This window comes from Pteropus medius, unplaced genomic scaffold, assembly GCF_902729225.1.
Source record: "Pteropus medius unplaced genomic scaffold, Ma_sr-lr_union100, whole genome shotgun sequence".
NCBI lineage: Eukaryota > Metazoa > Chordata > Mammalia > Chiroptera > Pteropodidae > Pteropus > Pteropus medius.
In genome coordinates this window covers 4567178-4588446 of record NW_024354886.1, presented here as the reverse complement: position 1 = coordinate 4588446, position 21269 = coordinate 4567178, and the positions used below count along the sequence as shown (strand labels likewise).

General features: G+C 47.2%; 1 protein-coding gene and 1 pseudogene across 1 annotated transcript; one reads left to right on the top strand and one right to left on the bottom strand.

The window, feature by feature from the left end:
• Positions 1-320: 320 nt before the first annotated feature.
• Positions 321-19525, top strand: DEF6 (DEF6 guanine nucleotide exchange factor). The gene is made up of 11 exons (XM_039856190.1): positions 321-508; positions 10395-10535; positions 11225-11410; positions 13279-13515; positions 13597-13743; positions 15609-15717; positions 15919-16217; positions 17263-17429; positions 17540-17738; positions 18637-18727; positions 18935-19525. The coding sequence occupies exons 1-11, from the start codon at positions 413-415 to the stop codon at positions 19156-19158; spliced, it is 1896 nt and encodes a 631-aa protein (XP_039712124.1). The 5' UTR covers positions 321-412; the 3' UTR covers positions 19159-19525.
• On the bottom strand, positions 12773-12891 carry LOC120597731 (uncharacterized; annotated as a pseudogene).
• Positions 19526-21269: the final 1744 nt, after the last annotated feature.

Below are 21269 nucleotides of genomic sequence, written 5' to 3'. Positions count from 1 at the left end.
TTTTTCCTACTTTACCAGTGAAAAAACTGCCCAAGGAGGTTGAGTAACTTACCTAAGGCCTCCCACCTGGTAAGCGTGAAATTGAGACAGCAATCCCCTCCCACCCCAACCTAACTCCAAAGTCAGAGTAGCTCGCTTTTTCCCTCAGCATGCTGCCTCTGGCAGCCCAGAAGGCCAGACAGAACACAGCTGGGGCTCTAGCTCTCTGGTTCCCCAGCTGCCTTGCTGGGAGAAGGGCCACCGAGCCCTGCAAGAGCAACAGGCCAGTTCCCGCCAGCCAGGGCAGCCCTCACGAGCAGGCAGGTGGAGCTCTTGCTCCGCGCCTTGGCTCCTCTGCGGTCTGTAGCCGTTTGCATTTCCTGAAACCGGATCTGGGTGTCAGCCGCCCCTGGGCCGGGCGGGCGCCTCAGCCATGGCCCTGCGCAAGGAGCTGCTTAAGTCCATCTGGTATGCTTTCACCGCGCTGGACGTGGAGAAGAGCGGCAAGGTCTCCAAGTCCCAGCTCAAGGTGAGGGGCACCCGGGGCCCAGGGGAGGCTGGCAGACACATTTCATCAGCCCCTACCGCCTGGGAGCCAGACATGAACACTGCTGCTCCTGAGGCACCCAGCCATTCAGAGGCCCAGGCCTGGGGTGGGGGCTGGTACTGGGGCAACGTGGCCTAGTGGAGGCTGCTGCCCACCGTCCAGAGACCAGGGAGGTACGTGCAGAGACTTTACCCAGAACCCTGCTCTTCAACTGTCGGGAGGGTGGAGGTGGCATCATGGGGTTCTGAGGGACATGGGCCAGGCAACATCCCAGACTCCATGTGATGAGCACACATCTCTCCAGAGTCAAGCTTGGGCACGTACCCTGCTCCTTCCTGCCTCTTCTGGCTTTGAAGAAAGACAGTTAGTTAGTATTTGTCAGTCACTTCCTCCCGGAGCTGAGAGAGGCTTCAAGAGCCTCTCCCAGTCCAAACCAGGCTGGCTTGGCCACTCCTGGCAGAACAGCACCTTTGAGCCCCACTTCCCAAGTGGGACAGAGCTGGGAAGGGGCAAGGACTAAGGACCCCTTTATACTGCTGCCCAGCTTTCCCTTCCCCTCTCCCCACATAACCAGGTTGGGAAATTGTTATCTTAGGCCTTGAGACCTCAGGTAGGGAGGGGTGGAATCTGAGCCTAGGAAGAACCCCCATCAGTGATTGCCTAAAGTTCGTTACTTGACCCTGGAGACTTCCTGGCAAGCCAAAAAGTTTCTTTCCTTCCTTTCTCCAGTCCTGGGTTAGTGCTGCCTTCTCCACCCTAGTTAGTGGGGAAAGAAGCAAGGCCCTAAGCCATTGGAACCAGGGAACACTGAGAGACGGGTGCAAGGTAGACCTCAGCTCTCTAGGACCTGCCTTAGGGGTTTATTCTTTTGCTCTACAAATATTTATTAAGCACCAACTACATGACTCGCTCGAGGCTAAGGCCCTAGATTCCTGGTGTCTCGACCAGGGCACCCCCAAAGGAGGGGTACAGTCTCAAGGAAACCTCCATTCTTAATGACCAAAATAGGAGGTGCTTGAAAACCTGAGAGAGATGAATGGAATAGGATAGATGTTATCCCCCATCCCCATTACAATGCCATGCTTTGCTGAACTTGGAGGCAGTGAAAATGAGTTCCAAACTGGTCCTATCCCATAATCGTTGCTTTAGCCAGACTTATGAGCTATGATTTTTGACTTCCCCAGGGAACAGAGTCCATTACCATCTTTGATCATCTGGGAAAGCATCCCAACAGGCAGATTCTTCTTATATTCTACTTAAATCCTTTTATTGCAGATCATGTCATCTGGTGGGGTCTTCAGTATAGACAGAAGAAAAGCAGATGGTCCAAAACCCATCCCTGCAGAAACTCCATGCCCTACATCCACCACCCACTCTGACCCTTTACTATCTCACAGGAGCCATCCCAATCCCCATAACTTGTTGTCTCCAAGGTACCATTTTCTACTTCATTACCTGTGGCCCCTGTGACTTCTCCAAGCTCTGTATGCCCCTCACATATTGAGAGTACAGCCCTCAGGTTGTTCCTCTTTTTCTGGTGCCATCAGCCAGTAAGGCTTCCTAGCTTGAGCTTCTAACTGGGCTGATGCCTACTCCACACCCTCACAGGTTGAGTATTTGCAGGGAAGATTCTATGGGGAGCTTGCATACTTTAACTGTTTACTGCCTGCACCACATCACAGCTCACACAGCCCATGGCCAGCAGCCTCTTTGGTCACACAGGGTTGATGGTAGATTTCTCCCTCCACTCGACAGAAAACTGGTTCACTCTGGGGAGCTGAGCTAGCAGTGAGAGTGTTGGGGGTGGTGGGTGGGAAGAAGGATAGGGCCAGTGTCATCAGAGGGAAGCGTAGGGAAGGCAATTCAACCCCAAGCCCATGATGGTAGAACTGGGAATGGGAGGAAGTAGTGATGGTATCAGGGGTGGGGATGCCAGAAAAGCAGCGTAGCAATAGAGAAGTGGTCAGAAGGCAGAGGAAGAAGCGGGTGAAAGAGATGTACCAGCGGGTCCCACCTGCTCCCCTGAAAAGACAGGGAGAAAGGAAAAGATGCTGGAGTTAGTCTTTCCTTACTAAAACTGTCCCTGGCCTTGGGGTCCTTAGTTGGAACCAGACAGGAGACCTGCATTAGCCAGAGCAAGCTATGTCTTAGACAGTCACCACTTCTCCCCTGATGTGTTGGTAGAAGGGCTGCCACTGGCTGACCTGGGTAAAGCCATGAGGAGGCCAGAGGGAGGAGGAAGAACAGCAAGTCCTCTGAGAAGCCCAAGGAGTCGAGGTTGTTTTCTCTGGAGAAGAGAAGTCTCTGGGAAGAGATCAAATAAGTTTTTTTCTCTTTGAATTCTTGTAGAAAGTACAATGACCTTTGTCTAGGTGGGCTGAGACACTAAAATGACACTTCTGCCTAGAATGAATTCATGTTGAACACAAAATTTCTCAGGAGTTGACTGAGTTTTTTGCAGGGTCCCCAGAACCTCCTTCTCTGAAGAACTTTAGGAGCCAGTGGTTCTGACAGAGGGCTGCAGGAAGGGGAGCCTTGGTAATGCTGGGTTTCCAAATGGCCCTACCTACTTCCCTAGGGGAGCAGCTTTGGTTTTAGGCCTAGTAGGGGATCAGCTGAGAATTTAGCTTCCTTCCCCAAATACCAGGCCTGGGGTGAGGGGCCTGGGATTGGAGATGTGTGTGGAGCAATGTGTCTCCAGCTGGATGAGAATTTTAGGAGGTAGCAGGCCTACCACTTCCCCTTGACTGACAGGAGCTGGGAAGGCAGAGAGAGAGGGCAAATTGGGACCTTCCCTCCTTGGCTCTGTCATGTCCCCCAGGCCCCTGAGCGTCCAGTAGGCACTCAGGGCAGTCCTAGGGCCCAGGAAGGGCCACCAGCCTACCAAGAAGCTCTAATGAGCTTCAGGCTCTACATCCTCTGGAGCGGCAGAACAATCACTTTGGTAGAGGGGAAATTAAGAACATTTGCTGGCTGGTCTCCTTGGGCTAGGATGAAGAAGAGGGGGAGGATGATTTAATAATGTGCAGAGCACTTGACTCAAAGCCACATAGGTTTAGACCTATATAGCTCCCCAGCTGGGTGACCTTGGGCAAGCTACCACCCATCTCTGAACATTCAGTTTCTCATCTGTAAAGCTCGAGGGTTAAGCTGGGGATCACTAAGTTATCCAGCTAACCTACGAAAATAAATTTTAATCAAGTATATCAAGAAGGTGAAACTGAGCCTTGATGCAGGCTCCCTTTTCCCTTTCTGAGCCTCTGTATTTCCTTTGATGCCCACACCCAACCCCTTCAGCCCCTTTTGCTCTCGGCAGGCACACAGCAGAGGGTCCCATCTTTTAAAATTCCAGGTAGTTAAGCTTTAATACCCACTGGTTGAGAAAAATACATTTAGTAACTCTTAAAAGGATCTGTATAATTTTTAAAGAATCACTTAGCACCTAGATATGTTTAAAGACTATAGGCCATGTAGTAGAGAGAGATTATTGATTCTCTCTGCAGTCATTGCTTGGTGTTTTTACGGATTCTCAAACCCCCTGTATCTGCATCTACTCCTGAAGGCTGGAAACTACAGAACCGTGGGTATGGCACCAGCTCCTATCTCTTGCACTTGAGCTTTTAGAGAACTCCAGACCTCTGAAGGAGAACCATTCACCCACATGCCTCCAGAGGTAGAAACAACAAATAAATGAAGCCTCTTTAAGGTCAATGGCTGCCAACCCAGAGGTCAGGGGCTGCATGGGTGGGTGGGGGAGCCTGTGGGAGTTCTCTCAGAGGAAGGCCGATTGGCAGCTTGTGAAAACTAGACACCTGGACCCCACCCCTGGAAACTCTGAGTCAGTAGATCGGGGCGGGCCCCAGCATATTGCAGTTTCACCAGCTCCCCAGGTGATTCCGATGCTCAGCCAAAACCAATGTAGCATAGAGCTTTAGAGCAGGTCTTTAGAGTCCCTAAGCAAGACACTTCACTTCTCTGTGCTTTGATTTCCTCCTGTGTAAAATGAGGATAATGAGAGTCCCTGCCTCCAGGGCAGAGGATTGATTGAAATCAGCAGGTGCGGTCCTACCCACACACGCTAGCCTCCACCCCTACCATTTCCTTTCCAGCTTGACCCTCCTCTGGTCACACCCACTCCCCGCCCCGCCCCCACCCAAACCCTGGCACAGGAAGCCTGGCGGTCTGATGTCTGCTAATTTCTCAGGGGAGAGTCCCTGAGCCCTGAGTGTCCAGAGCCTTTAATTCCTCCTCATCCTGACACCTGACAGCTCACAGAGACTCGCAGGGGTCAGAGCCTCTGCCTTGGGCTCCCCAGATCCACTAGCAAAAGGTACAGGTGAGGAAGGTAGGTCTTAGAGGACAGTGTAGGCAAATGAACCAAGGAGAGAAATAGCTCAAATAACTGTGTGCTGCTGTGTGGCAGGTTCTATGCTGGGGTGGGAGGGCATTTGTATATTATTTTTTAAAGATACAAAAATAGGCTCAGTGAGGTTAATTTGCTCAGAGAGCTTCAATCCATGACTTTTGTATCTTTCCTACTTCTCCCCATAAAGCGTTTAAGTTCATTCAACAGATTTATTAAGTGTTCATTATGTACCCGGCCCAGTGATAACAGCAGTGAATAAAACACAAAAATCCCCACCCTTGTGGTGCTAACATTGCAGTCAGGGAATACAGATGATAAATGAACTAAGTAAAAATATCTCATGTGATGGAAGATGATATATGACATGGAGGAAAACAAAGCAGAAGTGATATGGAGAGTGAGGGTTAGAGAGAATGGGGTTATAGATTTAAATAAGGTGATCAGAGAAGCAGCTCTCCCTGAGAAGGTGACATCTAGGTAAAGACTGGAAGGAGCGGGTGGGGGGTGAGCCATGCCATGACCTGAGAGAAGAATGTTCTAGGCTGAAGGAATAGTAAGTACAAAGTCCCTGAGGCAAGAATGTGCCTGGCCTGTCTGAAGAATGTCAAGGGGGCCAGAGCAGCTGGAGAGAAGTGAGCCAGAGGGATGGAGTCAGCAGGCCAGGTCACAGGAGGCCTGGGGCCTCTGGAAGAACTTGAGAAAATCTCGGAGAACAGTGGGAAACCATTGGACCATTTCAGTTAGACTTGAGTCGGTCAAAAACATTCGGTATGTGGGGGACTTGTACTGAGCTTGGAGTGAAGGTTGCAATTAGAGTCCTTGCTGCCCTCAGGAATGTAGAACACCCAGCAGTGCTCACACAAAAAGGGAACAGCAAATGAATGTTATTACAGAGCAATTTAATGACAAGGTATATTAATAACAGTGGTTAATAACACCCTTTGTCTTTTATCTATAGTTTTAAATTTTTGTCATAAAAACAATATATGCTCTTGGTTTAAAAAAATTAATACAGAGGAATATAATTTTTCAAAAAATGAAATTCATTATAAAAGCAAAACATGTTACTGGTTAATAAAATTCAAAGACTAATGTTAAAGATGAAAATTCCCCTTTCTGAGGAGGGGTGGTGAGGCGATAGCTGATAACAGTTTGCTGAGTCTTCCAGATTTTTTCTATATACAAATAAGGTTGAACAATATGAAATTGCTGACATTTGATTGTTTTCACCTACTAAAATAGCAGTTTGACCTGGTTCGACCTAATCTTTGCACACATATTTGTTTTACAATCATTTCATCCTACATCTTGCTTTATTCACCTGCCAGTATATTATGCATATCTTTCTATGTCTATTTATACAAATATAATAAAAATAGTTCACAACTTTTGTTAAGCAATGCACTATGCATAATGTGCTATGCTAAGCTCTTCATTCTAAAAATCTCTATGGAGCAAGCCCTTCATTATCCTCACAGAGGAGACTAAGGTCTCGAAGAAGTTAAGTTACTTGCCCATGAGCACACATATGACAGAAGTAAATTACTTGCCCATGAGCACACGTATGACAGAAGTAAAATCTTTCCAACCGTACACAGGTCTATGATACACTGTATGTGTCCCCTGTCGAAGGAGCCTCAGGCTTTCTCCAGCCCTTCATGTCGTAAATAATCTTCAGTGAACATTCTTGTACTGTTGCTCTGTCCCTTGAGCATCTGTAAGTTGGATGATTAGAAATGCTGGGCTCGTGCTCAATTTTAAGTTTGATAGATTCTTGCCCTCCAGAAAGACTACCAATTCACACCTCACCAGTAAGGCATTCAAGTTCCCATTTCTCCGCGACCTCCTTAGGATTTGATATTACCAGTCTTTTGCATCTATGTTAAATTATTGGGTAAAAAAATTGTACTTTCTATGTAGGAAGGAAACTAACATTTCCCCTGCGCAGACCTAAGTCTGGCACTCCATATATATCATCTCATTCCATCTTCACAGCCCCTCTGCATGGCAGGTATTATCCCATTTTACCGACAACAAAACTGAGGCTCAGAGGGTGAAGGAGTTTATCCAAGGCCCCCAAAACTAGAAGATGAAGGTCCTTGATCTTCCCTCAATCCACCCCCACTGGAGTGTAGCCCTTTGATTGGGCTATGCAGGAAGCTTCCTCAAAGAGGTACTTTAAGAGTCTTGAAGGAAGATAGGGATGTGGGTAGTTTGAAAAGAGGCTGAGAGGCAACAGGTGGAAGTATGTAAAACTCTTAGAACACCTGTCACTTCAGAAGTGAATATTTCACCCTGGATTATAAGTGCTAAGCATTGAGCCAGTGGCACCTCTCAGATGGGGATTGGTATCTTATGATCACAGACGTATTAGGTCTTTTCTGGATATAACTGATAGAAACCAAACTCAAAATAACTTAAGAGAGATGTTTTTTATTGGTTCACATAACCAAAACTCCAAGCATAGCATTGGCCTCAGACATGGCTGGATCCAGATTCTCAAATGATGATGCTCTTTATCCCTTGACTCCACTTTTTTCACTGATGACATTTTTTTTAAGCAGGCATTTCCCATACAGGGACAAAGATGTCAGATGCATCTGTCTTTTAATAACTTAACAATCCCATGGAAAGAGTATACCTTTTTACCACTAGAGCAGCAGTCCCCAACCTTTTTGGCACCAGGGACCCATGCTCCTATGAGAATCTAATGCCTGATGATCTGAGGTGGAGCTGAGGCAATGATGCTAGTGCTGGGGAGTGGCTGCAAATATAGAGGAAGCTTCGCTCAATGGCCGGCTGCTCACCTCCTGCTATGTGGCCCAGTTCCCCTGCACTAGAGGAAGCAAAAATCCTAGGGCTGATTCTCATTAGCCTAGATTTTGTCGTGTGCCCATCTCTGAACCAATCACTGTGATTATGATGTGCCCACCCTTGCAGACAGGTGGGGTAGGATTTCAAATGGTTAATACCACTGATATTGAGAATGGGGTAGAAGTACTTCTCAAAGGAAAATCAAATCTTCATTACCAAAATAAGGGAGTGGGGCAGAAGTCATCAGGAAGAAACTCAGATGTCCTCTAGAACAAGAGAAGGCAAAACCAAAGATGTCATATGAGATAATTTGAAGAGTGTGGGAAAGAGGGTTGCAGTGGGGATCAGGGATGGCTGCCAAGGGGGAAACTAGGAAAAAAAAACACTCCCCTGCTGAGCCCCCCAACTTCTTTGCCAAGTTGAACCTGAGGCCCAGGAGAACACTGGGGAGAAATCTCAATCCTTTCTCACTCTCCATTCACAAAAGAGAATAAAGAAATTAAGACTTGGCACACTTGTCACCTCTGAGACGATCTGCCTCAGAGGAACTGATTCCAAGGTGGTGGTGGTGGAATCATACCTTAAATACAGCATTTATCGACTGTGTTTTGTGTGCTGAAGAGGACAGAGGTGCTCTGGGACATAAAGATGAACAGAGACCTTGTCTCCAGAGTTCAAAGTCTGGTTGGGAAAAATGCTCAGGGTCAATATTCTAATAAGGAGGCAGCCTTCAGAACGAGGCACATCTAGTTCCAACCTCAGTTCTGCCATTTAGTCTTAATCTCTCCAATTCTTAGTATCTTCATCTGAAAAACAGGAATACTAATGTCTGTGTATCACAGTTGTGGAGATCAGGTATGGGGTATAGAAAGCACCTCATACAGTGGTTGGCTCATAGTATTTGTGCAGTTGTGACTAATCAACCATTCACATAGTGCTCTAACAGAATTACCCGAAGGCAATTTTATTTTTTCCTCATTTCCTTGTTCAAACTTCGACCTCTCTATTCTAATATTATGGGTTTGTTAACCATCCTATGTTTTCCCTCCACATTGTCATGGCTGCCATCTCTTCTAAGATTTGTCTTTCACATCCAATGGACCATTTTTAATGACCCTTTGAGCCCTCTCCAGCTCCCTTCCATCTTTAGAAGGGCAGTGATTGGAACAGCACACAGCCTTCCCAGAACAGACACACCTAGGTGGTAGGTATACCGCAGCCTGAACACTGAGTCTTTGATGGAAACAATGATAAATCTGGGGCTTCTTCCCTGGGATGATGGGCTGTCTCCCTGCAGACAGTCCAGCATTGTAGGACGTACTTGGGCTTTGGGATCTGCGGAGTTGTATTTGAATGCCAGGCTTTTGCTAACAGTGGGTCCTTGGGCAAGTTACTGAATCCTTTGAGCCTCAGTGTCATTGTCAGCAGAAAAAGGACACCCCTACTTAATAAAATGTCTAGGAGCACGGCTGCCTGGGTTCGAATCCCAGTCCTGCCACCTCTCTGACCTTGAGTGAGTTACTTAATGTCTCAAGGCCTAGCAGGGTGTATATCTCTAAAATAGGGTTGTTAACAGTTATTTTGGGGGTTCAGTATATTATATGTAAAGTGCTTAGCTCAGTTCTTGGTGCATAGTAAGTATATAAGTTTTAGTTGTTTTTTAACTGAGGCATAATTGACATATATTAGTTTCAGATGTGCAACATAATGATCCAACATTTGTATATACAGTAGACTCTTCAACAGCATGTATTTGAACTGCGTGGGTCCACTCACACGTGGATTTTTTTTTTCAACAATATACAGTTGGCCTTCCCTATCTGTGGGTTTTATATCTACAGATTCAACCAACAGCAGATCGAAAACAGATCCATGGTTGGGGATCTGCAAATGTGGAGGACTGACTGTATAGTGTTCTATGCCACTTTATGTAAGGGACTTTAGCATCTTCAGATTTCAGTGTCCTAGGGGGTCCTGGAACCAGTCCCCAATAGATACTGAAGGACTATTGTAGTTTTTTGGAGGAGTCAAAAGTTATCCACAGGTTTTTGACTATGCAGGGGTCGTACTTCTAACCTCCTTGTTCAAGGGTCAATTTATTGCAAAAAGATTGCCACATAGATCTAGTTAAAATCTGTCACTATATACAGTTATAAAAAACGTTTTTTTCTTGTGATGAGAACTTTTAAGATCTACTCTTAGCAACTTTCAAATATGAAATATAATATTATTAACTATAATCACCATGCTGTGCAACATATCCTCATGACTTATTTTATAACTGGAAGTTTGTACTTTTTGACCCCCTTCACCCACTTGCCCCCCAACCCCCGGCCTCCGGCAACCACCAGCCTGTTCTCTGAAACTATGAGGGTTTTGTTTTGTTTCATTTTATTTTTTAGATATTGCACACGTAAGTGAGATTATACATATTTGTTTCTGTCTGACTTATTTCATTTAGCATAATGCCCTCAAAATCCATCCATGTCGTTGTAAATGAAAAGATCATTTTTTATGGGCGAATAATATTCCATTGTGTATATACGTAAGTTTTAGTTCTGATTGAATTGAATAATGTATAGAGAGGATTTAGGCAGGATGGGGATGGGGTCAAAAGGAATGGTGGGGGCAGTCCTTTGGCCCAGTTTTGGTTGGGGTGCAGGAAGGCTAACTGCCACTCTGTCTCAGGTGCTGTCCCATAACCTGTACACGGTCCTGCACATCCCCCATGACCCCGTGGCTTTGGAGGAGCACTTCCGAGATGATGATGATGGCCCTGTTTCCAGCCAGGGATACATGCCCTACCTCAACAAGTACATCCTGGACAAGGTAGGACCCAACATCAGGGAGGCACCTCTAACCTCTCCCCACTTCCCAGCCTGGCCAGCACCCCAATACATTACCACTACAACTGCTCCCCTCTATAAACGCCCACTTCTGGTCCCTCTGTGCATCCCTGCTCCTCCATCTCCATCCTTCACATCATAGTCACTTGCCCCCTCCTTGCCCCACCTAACTCATCTTCAGTCTCTCTCATCTCTATCTCATGAAAGTTATGTTTCCATAACTTTCCACCCATCCCTGCCTAGGCCCACCTCCAGTCTCGAGCTGTAACCTTTACAAAGGGCTCTCCATCTTCCCCCCAGTGCTGTCCCCACCACACGCTGCTGCTCCCGGCTGTCACTGTCTTCTCGGGTTCTTCTTGACCGCCCACTCCCCGCCAGGCCCCCTGCGCTTCTCCTTCATTTTCCCTGGGCTGAGGGACTAGAGTCTCTGTTGGCAGGGGACTGGATAGGTGTGGTTATGTGTGGGGGGTAGGGGAGCATGAGTAGGGGGCACGGTGGTTGGAGCCAGCTAGTTACCTGATTATCAGCTTAAAGATTCCTCAAGATAGAGCATGGACTTGGCAGGGTGGGGAGCAGGGGAATAGATAACTCCAAGAAACAAGCTAGAGCCTAGTTTGGGGATAGAGCAGGGATGGGGCAGCCTTCTTGGCTGACTTGCAGGCCTGGTGGCAGGTGGAGGAGGGGGCTTTTGTTAAGGAACACTTTGATGAGCTGTGCTGGACCCTGACGGCCAAGAAGAACTACCGGGTGGATAACAACGGAAACAGCATGCTCTCCAATCAGGATGCCTTCCGCCTCTGGTGCCTTTTCAACTTCCTGTCTGAAGACAAGTACCCTCTGATCATGGTTCCTGATGAGGTGAGGGTGATAGCAGCCCCAGGGACTGAATCACTTGGGGCCAGGCCTCAGCAAAAACATGAAGGAGGCCAAATTGCCTTTGGACTTTCCCATATTCTTTTTCTTCTTTGTCTTCCCATGTGGGTACCTGTCCACATCCAGCTGTCTCTAGGTGCCTAAATTGCCCATATCAATTGTGCCTTCTCCCAGGAAAATCAAAACTACACTTCAGAGCTCTACTGGCCCTCACAGTAGGAAAATAATCTACAAATTCTATTTACACAGAGGTGTAAATGCCTGGTACGTTACTGGGCATTTAAAAACAAAAACATTTAAGATCAAATGGTAGAATTTTAGGCACCGTGGCAATCTGAGAAGGGTGCTATATGAGGGGAAGGAAGACCTTTCTGGGACATCTCTCTAATTACTCCAAGGTGAGCAACCAAGTTTGGTCTTGGTTCCAGATTTTCCTTTCCCATCTTCTACAGTAGAGGGGAGAGCCAGGGCAGACTCAGCTCAGGGCCCCAGAGAGGGAATCCTGGAAGTAGAGGCCTGGTATCCTACCCCTCCCTCCTCAACTCATTGGTGAAGCCAAGGCAGGTAGCCCCTTTTCCAGTCAACCTTCACCCTCTCTCTGTTCTCCACCTCTCTCTCCATTCATTCAGCCTTCTCTTGAACCATTAATCCTCTCTGTGAAGATGTCAGGGTGAATTTAGGTCTTTAGATTAGGGTATACAGGTGTGGGTCCTCTGTATTTACCAGAAGTACTGGCAGGTCTAATTGCATTCAGATTTGTATCCTTGCTTCTGTTTGTGGGAAGGGTGAGGGGAGCCACCTGAGCCCTGAACTGAATACCGCACCCCATTCCCAGCTGAGACCCAGTAGCTGCCAGAGTGAAAGTCCTGAAGAGTTTTCTGCTGGGGCAGAAAAGGGACATGTGTCCATCTATATGGACACCTAGGTGGGCACCCTTGTCAGATAGCTGCGAGTCAGGGCCAGGTGGCCTCTCAGAAGGCTGCTTGCTGCTGTGATCAACATGCAGTGTGAACACTCTGCAGCAGGATGTACCCCAACCACCACTTCCTGTTCCTCTGTAACAGATTTCCTGTCCCTGCCCTGCTTACCCCCACCCCCAATCCCCTTGCCCTCCCATAAAGGACGATCTCCAGGGTTGGGACTTAGAATAAGGACTCAAATGGGATTCAGGAGATCTGAATCAAGTGCTAGCTGCCACAAACTTTCTGTGTGATTTCGTCACTTCCCCCTTTGGGCCTCAGTTTGGTTTATTTTTGTTGTTTTGTTTTTAGGCGAGGCAACCCTTGGTTGACCTCACAGATTGCAAGGACCTTGTCAGCTTACAATCCCTTATTTTTTATTTTTAAACGCCTACAGCACCTGGTCTTCCTGGGTGGTCTCCCATCCAAGTACTAACCAGGCCTGACCCTGCTTAGCTTCTGAGATCAGATGGGATCGGGCTTGTTCAGGGTGGCATGGACGTAGACTGGGCCTCAGTTTTGTCATTGGCAAATCGAGGGTATTGAATGGAGGGCCCTTGCACCCCCTCTGATATTTTCTGATTTGCTGCCTCTGCCTGGCCTCCAGTCCTCAGCTCCCACCTTTACCCTGCCCTTAATTTAAGGAAGGAAGGAATGGGACTGGAAGCTGGGGAAGGAGAGAGGATACCTGAATTGGGGTTACGGCTCCAGGATCCCCTCCCAAATCTCTACCTGGGGTCCACCAACATTTAGTCCTCTGCCCCCACCCCAAACCCCCTGCTTCTGATAATCACGTCTACCCACGCTCTGGGTGCCAGATGGGAGCGCCCCCTGGTGCTGGTACTCTGCAACACGGCCTGCTACAATCACCAGGCCTTCCTTCTCCCCCTCCAGGTGGAATACCTGCTGAAGAAAGTACTCAGCAGCATGAGCTTGGAGCTGAACTTGGGTGAGCTGGAGGAGCTGCTGGCCCAGGAGGCCCAGGCAGCCCAGACCACTGGGGGTCTCAGTGTGTGGCAGTTCCTGGAGCTCTTCAACTCTGGCCGCTGTCTGCGAGGCGTGGGGCGGGACACTCTCAGCATGGCCATCCACGAGGTCTACCAGGAGCTCATCCAAGATGTCCTGAAGCAGGTCAGGCCAAGCTGGGAACTAAGGGAGGACCCCGAGGGGGGATGGGGGAGCAGTGAAGGCTGACTTTGCTCTGGCCGGCAGGGATACCTGTGGAAGCGAGGGCACCTAAGAAGGAACTGGACAGAACGCTGGTTCCAGCTGCAGCCCAGCTGCCTCTGCTATTTTGGGAGTGAAGAGTGCAAGGAGAAAAGGGGTACTATCCCACTGGACGCACAATGCTGTGTGGAGGTGAGGGGGACAGGTGAAGGGGTAGAACATATCTCAGGGCCCGGAAGGTCTCCAGTGTGGTGTGAGGACAAGGGGGTAAGGAATAGAGCAGATGGAGAAGAGCCACAGTGACAAATTTCTGCTTGGATGACTATAACCCAAATATACCTGGGTACCTCAAGGCCATTCTTATCCATGTCAGGACTTTTTCAAAAAGCCAAAATGCAAATCATATACTAAAGTCATTGGTAAATAATGTAGATTTTGCTGAAGATTTCCAAAGAGATGGCTTAGGTCTCACACTACACAGCAAAATTTTCTCAACATCTTCTTTAAAGGTCTTTCTCCTTCACCCAAATTCCATTCCCTTTGGCAACCTATACCTCCTTGTTCTTGCTCCACACCCCTCTCCTTTCCTCCTTCCCCTCTCTTTTCCTTCCTAGGCTCTGTCCATTATTATTTTCGAGGCTTAAAACAATAATTTTTAAAATTGTAGAGAAATTTATGTATAGTATGAAAATTGCCATTTTAACCATTTTAAGTGTACAATTCAGTAGCATTAAGTACATTCTCCATGTTGTGTAATCATCACCATTATCTATTTTCAAAACTTTTTCATCACCTCAAACAGAAACTCTGTATCCATTAACCAATAACTCATTCCCACTATCCCCCACTCCTGACACTTTCTGTCTCTATGAATTTGCCTATTCTAGGTACCTCATGTAAGTGGAATTATACCATGTGGGCTTTTGTGTAGGCTTTTGGGCCTGGCTTATTTCAATTAGCATGTTTTCAAGGTTCATTCGAGTTGTGGCAGGGATCAGGACTTCATTCCTTTTTAACACTAAATAATATTCCATTTTGTAGATACATCACAGTTTCGATTATCCGTTTATTTATTGATGGATATTGGGCTGTTTCTATCTTTTTGCTCTTGTGGGAAAATGCTGTTCTGGATACCCATTAACAAGATTCTGGGTGGACAAATGTTTTCAATTCTCTGGTTATATACCTAGGAGTAGAATTGCTGGATTATATGATAATTCTGTTTAACTTCTTAAGGAACAGTCAAACTGTTTTTTACATATTCTTACTGACCATGTATGAAGGTTCTAATTTTTCCACATCCTCACCAACGTTTATTTTACATTAAAAAAAAATTATTATAGCCATCTTAGGTTCTGTACATTTTTGTCAAATGAGAAAACAGGTGTCACTGTGGAAAGAGCATAGATCTAGGCAAAAATCTCAGCTCCACCACTAACAGGCAGTGTGAATTGGGCAAGTTCCTGGACCTCTTAGAGCTTCAGTTTCTTTCTCTGTAAAGTGGAGCTAATAATGTCTGCTTGGCAAGGCTGCGTGGGAGGAGTGAATACACAAGAAGTTCAATATGTGGTAGCGATTATTTTCCACGAGAATGTAGCTTAGGGAAGGCAGGGATTTGGTCTGGTAGAAACACATCAGTATCCCAAATGCCTAAAACAATGAGTGGCACTCAGTAGAAATTCCAAAAGATCTGTGAAATGAATGTGCAAATGAATGGTCTGATAGTGAGGACACCCTGTTACTGCAGGTGTTCAAGCATGATCTGCATAAACAGTGAGTAGTCACTAGATGCTATGCCCTGTGGAGAGATACCAAGATGAAAAAGACCCCACCCCACCTCCAAAGAGCAAAGGCTACAAGAGTTGTGGGGACATAAGTACCCCCATAACCTTTAAGCCGGCCGCACAGGCTCCTGGCAGAATGGGAGGGATGCTCAGGGAAGACGGTCAGCCGGGACGTGTAGGGGCTGGAGCTGGAGCACCCCTGGGGCGGGACGGGTATGGCCCTGACCCCAGTGAAGCCAATCTGTCTGGGGGACCTTGCCCTCTCTCTCCCAGGTGCTCCCCGACCGGGAGGGGAAGCGCTGCATGTTCTGTGTTAAGACGGCCTCCCGCACGTACGAGATGAGCGCCTCAGACACTCGCCAGCGCCAGGAGTGGACGGCTGGTGAGTACTCACTTGGTGGCCTGGGTCTGACTGAGCCTCAGTTGCCTCATTTGCAAAAAGGGGGTGGTGACATTTTGTCCAGCAGGAGTCTGGAGACTGGACTCGAGCGACTCCTAAGGCCCCTTTCCGGCGGTGGGTTACCTCGAGGCACCCCCAACCCGGGACTAGCTCCCTGTTGACTCCCTCCCGCACCCTCCGCAGCCATCCAGACGGCAATCCGGCTGCAGGCCGAAGGGAAGGCGTCGCTGCACAAGGACCTGAAGCAGAAGCGGCGCGAGCAGCGAGAGCAGCGGGAGCGGCGCCGAGTAGCCAAGGAGGAGGAGCTGCTGCGGCTGCAGCAGTTGCAGGAAGAGAAGGAGCGAAAGCTACAGGAGCTGGAGCTGCTGCAGGAGGCGCAGCGGCAGGCCGAGCGTCTGCTGCAGGAGGAGGAGGAGCGGCGCCGCAGCCAGCACCGCGAGCTGCAGCAGGCGCTCGAGAGCCAATTGCGCGAGGCGGAGCAGGTGGGGTCCGCAGGGGCTGCAGAAGCCGGGAATGAGAGCCGAGGACCGGAGGCGGGGCCTGGGGCGGAGCCTGGGCCGAGGGAGGAGCCTATGGGCTGAGGGAAGAGGCTGGGCTTGGAATGAGGGACTGTAGGGACAGAGGCTTTGGGCTTGAAAGATGGGGATGGGACGGAGCCTGTGGGATAAGGATGGAGAGTGCTGGACCCTGGCTGAGAAATGGCTTGAGGAGAGAGATGGTGTGGGGCGGGGCCCGAGCTGAGAGAAGGGTGGGGCTGGAGCCGAGTGTTAGGTGTAGATTGAGGACTGGTTCCAAGCCCTTGGCTGACGGCAGGGCTTGGACTGAGGAGCTGTTAAAGACCATGTGTTTAGGGATGAGTTTGGATCAAGGTTGGACTAGGTTAGGCTAGACTTGAGTTCCGAGTTTACAGTGAAACCACTTTTGGGAATGCAGAATGGGAGGAAGGCGGGACGAATGTGGAGGAGAACTAGGCCTATAGAGGCAATTAGATTTAGGATTTAAGAGATCTAGAACTGGAGTCAGAGACACGTGGATTCATTCCCAGCTCTACTTCTCAGGAGCTCTAGGATCTCAGGCAAGTTACTTAGCCTCTATGCCTCAATTACCTGCCTATCTGTGAGTGATACGTTGATGCTAACAGAACTCCGCTCATAAAAGTATGGTGAGGATCAAATGAGGAAACAGTTGTTACAAAAGTTATAATTATAGTCACTCCTTTCCTAGCACGAGCCTTAATTATAACACATTGTATTATAATGTATAATAATAATTATTAAGGCTGGTGCTAGGAAGGGGGTGATTTGAGCCCCTTTCTCCCATATAGCATCTGTTCACTGATCATTATCTGACCCAGCCAGGCTCTCAGAAAGGGGTGAGATCAAGAAACTATGACATGAAGGAACTCCCCAGATTCTCACCTGGAGATAGCCAGTTTGGCTGGTCTAGCAAAACCCTAGGGAAAGGGCAGCAAACCTGCCGCCTCCCTCCCCTATGCCCACATTGAGCTGGCTCTTCCTCCCTCTGCAGGCCCGGGCCTCCATGCAGGCTGAGATGGAGCTGAAGAAGGAGGAGGCTGCCCGTCAGCGGCAGCGCATCAAGGAGCTGGAAGAGATGCAGGAGAGGCTTCAAGAGGCTCTGCAACTGGAGGTGAAAGCTCGACAGGACGAGGAGGCCGTGCGCCTAGCCCAGACCAGGTAGAACTGAGGGAACCCCTTCTGGTTTTCCTCCCTGACTCTCCCACTGTCCCACTGGCTGAGCACCTGCCAGGTGCCTTGGCTGTAGAGATGACAGTGCACACCCGCAGACTGCTGGAGGAGGAAGAGGAGAAGCTGAAGCAGTTGCTGCAGCTGAAGGAGGAGCAGGAACGCTACATCGAGCGAGCACAGCAGGAGAAGCAAGAGCTGCAGCAGGAGATGGCACTGCAGAGCCGCTCCCTGCAGCAGGCCCAGCAGCAGCTGGAGGAGGTGCGGCTGAACCGGCAGAGGGCTGATGAGGACGTGGAGGTGAGACCCAGGGTGGGATAGGATGGAGGCTGGTGGAGTGAGTGCATTAACATGAAGTTCCGTGGCCTTTCCTCAAACCCTGGCTGTATCCTCTTCGGCTGTGTGACCTCCAGTGAACTGCCCAACCTCTCTGAGTTTCAAGTCCCTCATCTGGGAAAGGGGACTGGTAATAGCATTGCAATGAAGATTAAATGAGATAATACATGATAGTTAGTATGTTATAAGGGCTGAAGAAACATTAGCTGCTATTTTTATCATTATTAATCTGGGAAAAATTTTTCCTCCTGCTCTTCCAAGCCTGTATTTTGCATCCACGCCTTGGAGCCCAAATCTCCACAGGAGAGGGTTTTTCTTTTTATGTTTTGTTTTCACTAATATTGTGTTATTTTGTTCTGTTGGCTTACATGGTCATTGTAAGAAGTTCAAACACAGAGATATATAACATAGAAAGGTAAAATTCCCCTATAAGCCCACCACCCCACTGCTAACAGCTGGGTGGACATTGGAGCAGAGGTTTTTGCATTAGTTCCTTGAGAGGTGGTGTGAAGCAGTGGTTTAGAGGTCAATACGTGCCCTTGGGCAAGTCACTTAACCTCTTTTGCACTTGTTTGTTGTTAACTTCTGTTCTGGAGGTTAAATAAGACAATATACTTAGCACATCTTAGCTGCTTAATAAATGGAAACTATAATTATGATTATTTTTTGACTCTTTTGGGGGAGCCTGTGAGCGCCCTGAAATTGGATACCAACTCTGTATATATATATAACTCTTTGTGAACATAAATGAGGAGATGATCAGTAGCCTTTGTCAGATTTTAAGGGGCCTGTGAACCTGAAAAGATCAAGACATCCTGTCTTAGTATCTCTGGCCCACTCCCCACTGGCTCTGCCCCAACAGGCTGCCCGACGGAAGTTGCGCCAGGCCAGCACCAACGTGAAACACTGGAATGTCCAGATGAACCGGCTCATGCATCCAATTGAGCCTGGAGGTGAGAAAGGGTAGACCCTGGAGCTTTCCCTGGAGTGAGGAGGGAAAAGGGAGGGCAAAAGGGATACCTTCAGATTTACAGAGCCAGCATAGGACTGAAGGTCAGGAGGTTCTTCCCTTTCCCAAAGGCTGAGGCAAAGCCCCTCGACCTCTGCCCTTTGCATGCACCTTTCTCCTAACTCATGCCTGCTTGCCTTTTCTCTGCCAGACAAGCGTCCCACCACCAGCAGCTCCTTCACAGGCTTCCAGCCCCCTCTACTTGCCCGTCGTGACTCCTCCCTAAAGCGTCTGACCCGCTGGGGATCCCAGGGCAACAACACTCCCTCACTCAGCACCAGTGAACAGCAGAAGTCCCTCAATGGTGGGGATGAGGCTCCCATCTCGGCTTCTACCCCTCAGGAAGATAAACTGGACCCAGAACTAGAAAATTAGCATCTGCTAGTCGCTTCTCTCGCCAACCTCAAGCCCACCAGGACCTGGCCACAGCTGGCCTGTGGGTGACACTGGCCCCTGCAAAAGAGGGAGCTGAGGTCCTGGTGCCAGGAGCAAAGGCTCTCCAACCATGAAACAGTCCAGAATGGAACCTAGTTCGTTTTTGCATCAGCCCAAGGCCCCAGACCACTGAAGCTGCCTGGAATGTTGATCCTTAAGAACTTGACCCCTGTGCCTTAACCCCAAGGACCTTATTCCCTGGGCTGGAAAAGAATAAACAAGCAAGCCAGGGGCCATATGCCCCCCAACTGCCACTAAGTTATGGAGGCACATTTCCAAATAAAAACTGCTCTTGGAGTGAATTATTGATCAGGTCTGCTGTCCATCTCTCCTGCCATTTCTTCTCTTCGTCCTTCCCTCAAGTCCAGTTATCAGTTCCAGAAGGAATAAGGTATATAGTGCAGTGGCTAGGAAAACACACTCTGCCACTTACTAACTGGGTGATTTTTGCCAAGTTGCTGTAACCATCTGTGCTTCAGTTTCCATGTTAGTAAAATAGGGATAATAGTAGTACATAACTTTTTGTGTCATATGAGGATTAACTATTTCAATAGCGGATTACCCAAAAGGGTAAAATTCCTGGAACACTAAACAAAGCAACAGTTTGAAATGTTAGTATAGGACTGTGGATGCTGAGAAAGTGAATGGCTCAAAAACTAGACAACAAATTCTTTTTGTTTTCAAGTCAGGAGGTTTTTCAATTTTTATTTTCAAAATCTGGAAGGACTTAATTGCATTGTCAGCTAAAGAATCATTAACAATATTTTAAAAATAGATCTCTGTGGGTTTTTTTTTTTTTTTGCAAACGACCCAGAATTAGATGCCATTGCTATATCAAAACCCTAAATTCTCATCTACTTATCATGTGAACAATGTTTCTCAGCTTAAAAGTGAAAAAATAGGACTAGAATTAATGAAGTCTCATTCTAACAATAAGTAATATTCTACTATGAACATATGAACTACTTGGGAGAACAAACTAGCTATGGATTTCATTAAGAAATATATTTGAAATGTATTTTTATGTATGTTTAACATTTATAAAAATCATAATATTTATATTGTTTTGCTCAACTAGGTGTTGCTAATATTTGTAATGGTTATTCAAACCAGAAGAAAATTTCTCTCAGAGCTTTATAGTTACATGAAACCTTAAAAATTTTTAATTTCAATTTATATACAGATTTTGGTTGCAGAGGTGTATGATATGGTGATCAATAAAAGACTTTCAAGCATAAAAATATGTTATATTAAAATTAGATAATCGAGGAGAAAGTAGAATAGAAATACCAGTACAAGGAGAAAAAGAGATAATGTAAATTTCTATTGCTAAAGAAATGTTTGTTCATGTATTTTTAAAATGGATAATGGTGAACATCAGATCACTATGGGATCTGAGTCAATACATTTAAAAGGATAATATAGCAGTTTTATATTAAAATGTCAATATTTATTAAATAGAAGTTACATCCATCCTCTGCAACTACTGTTTTAAACTAATGATGGGAAATATTAGATTTCACCTTAAAAAAGTGAAGGAACTACGTAGTTCTCATATATTCTTTTGGGAATATAAGGGCAAAAATTTTTGAAGATACTACTATAAAGGACCTATAACTAGAAAGGCAGAATGACGCCTGACTGTAGACATCCTTGGAAGCTAGGTAGAGTTTAGGTTTAAGGTGGCAAGCCAAACTCTAAGCCTCAGTTTCCTCCTCCATTCCAGGCTTTTGAATATTCTATGATGGGACACAGGGAGGCACAGATGGTTGAAGTGTATGATAGTGAAATAAAGATCACCCTGATGTCTGAATGCAATCCACACTGGGACTGTCAATCTTGGGGGCAGTACTAGGAGGCAGGAGAGGCTATTTCTCAGTTTTTTAATTTCAGGATTAGAAAATAACTCTTCTGTCCTTTCCAACATCCTGGACAAAGCAGAGTATATACAATCTCTGATGTCTTCAGAGATACCCATAAACTTGAGGCCACCTGGAAAGCACAGCCATTCTGGTCCCAGGTCATCCCTCTGTGGCTTGTATGTGAGGAGG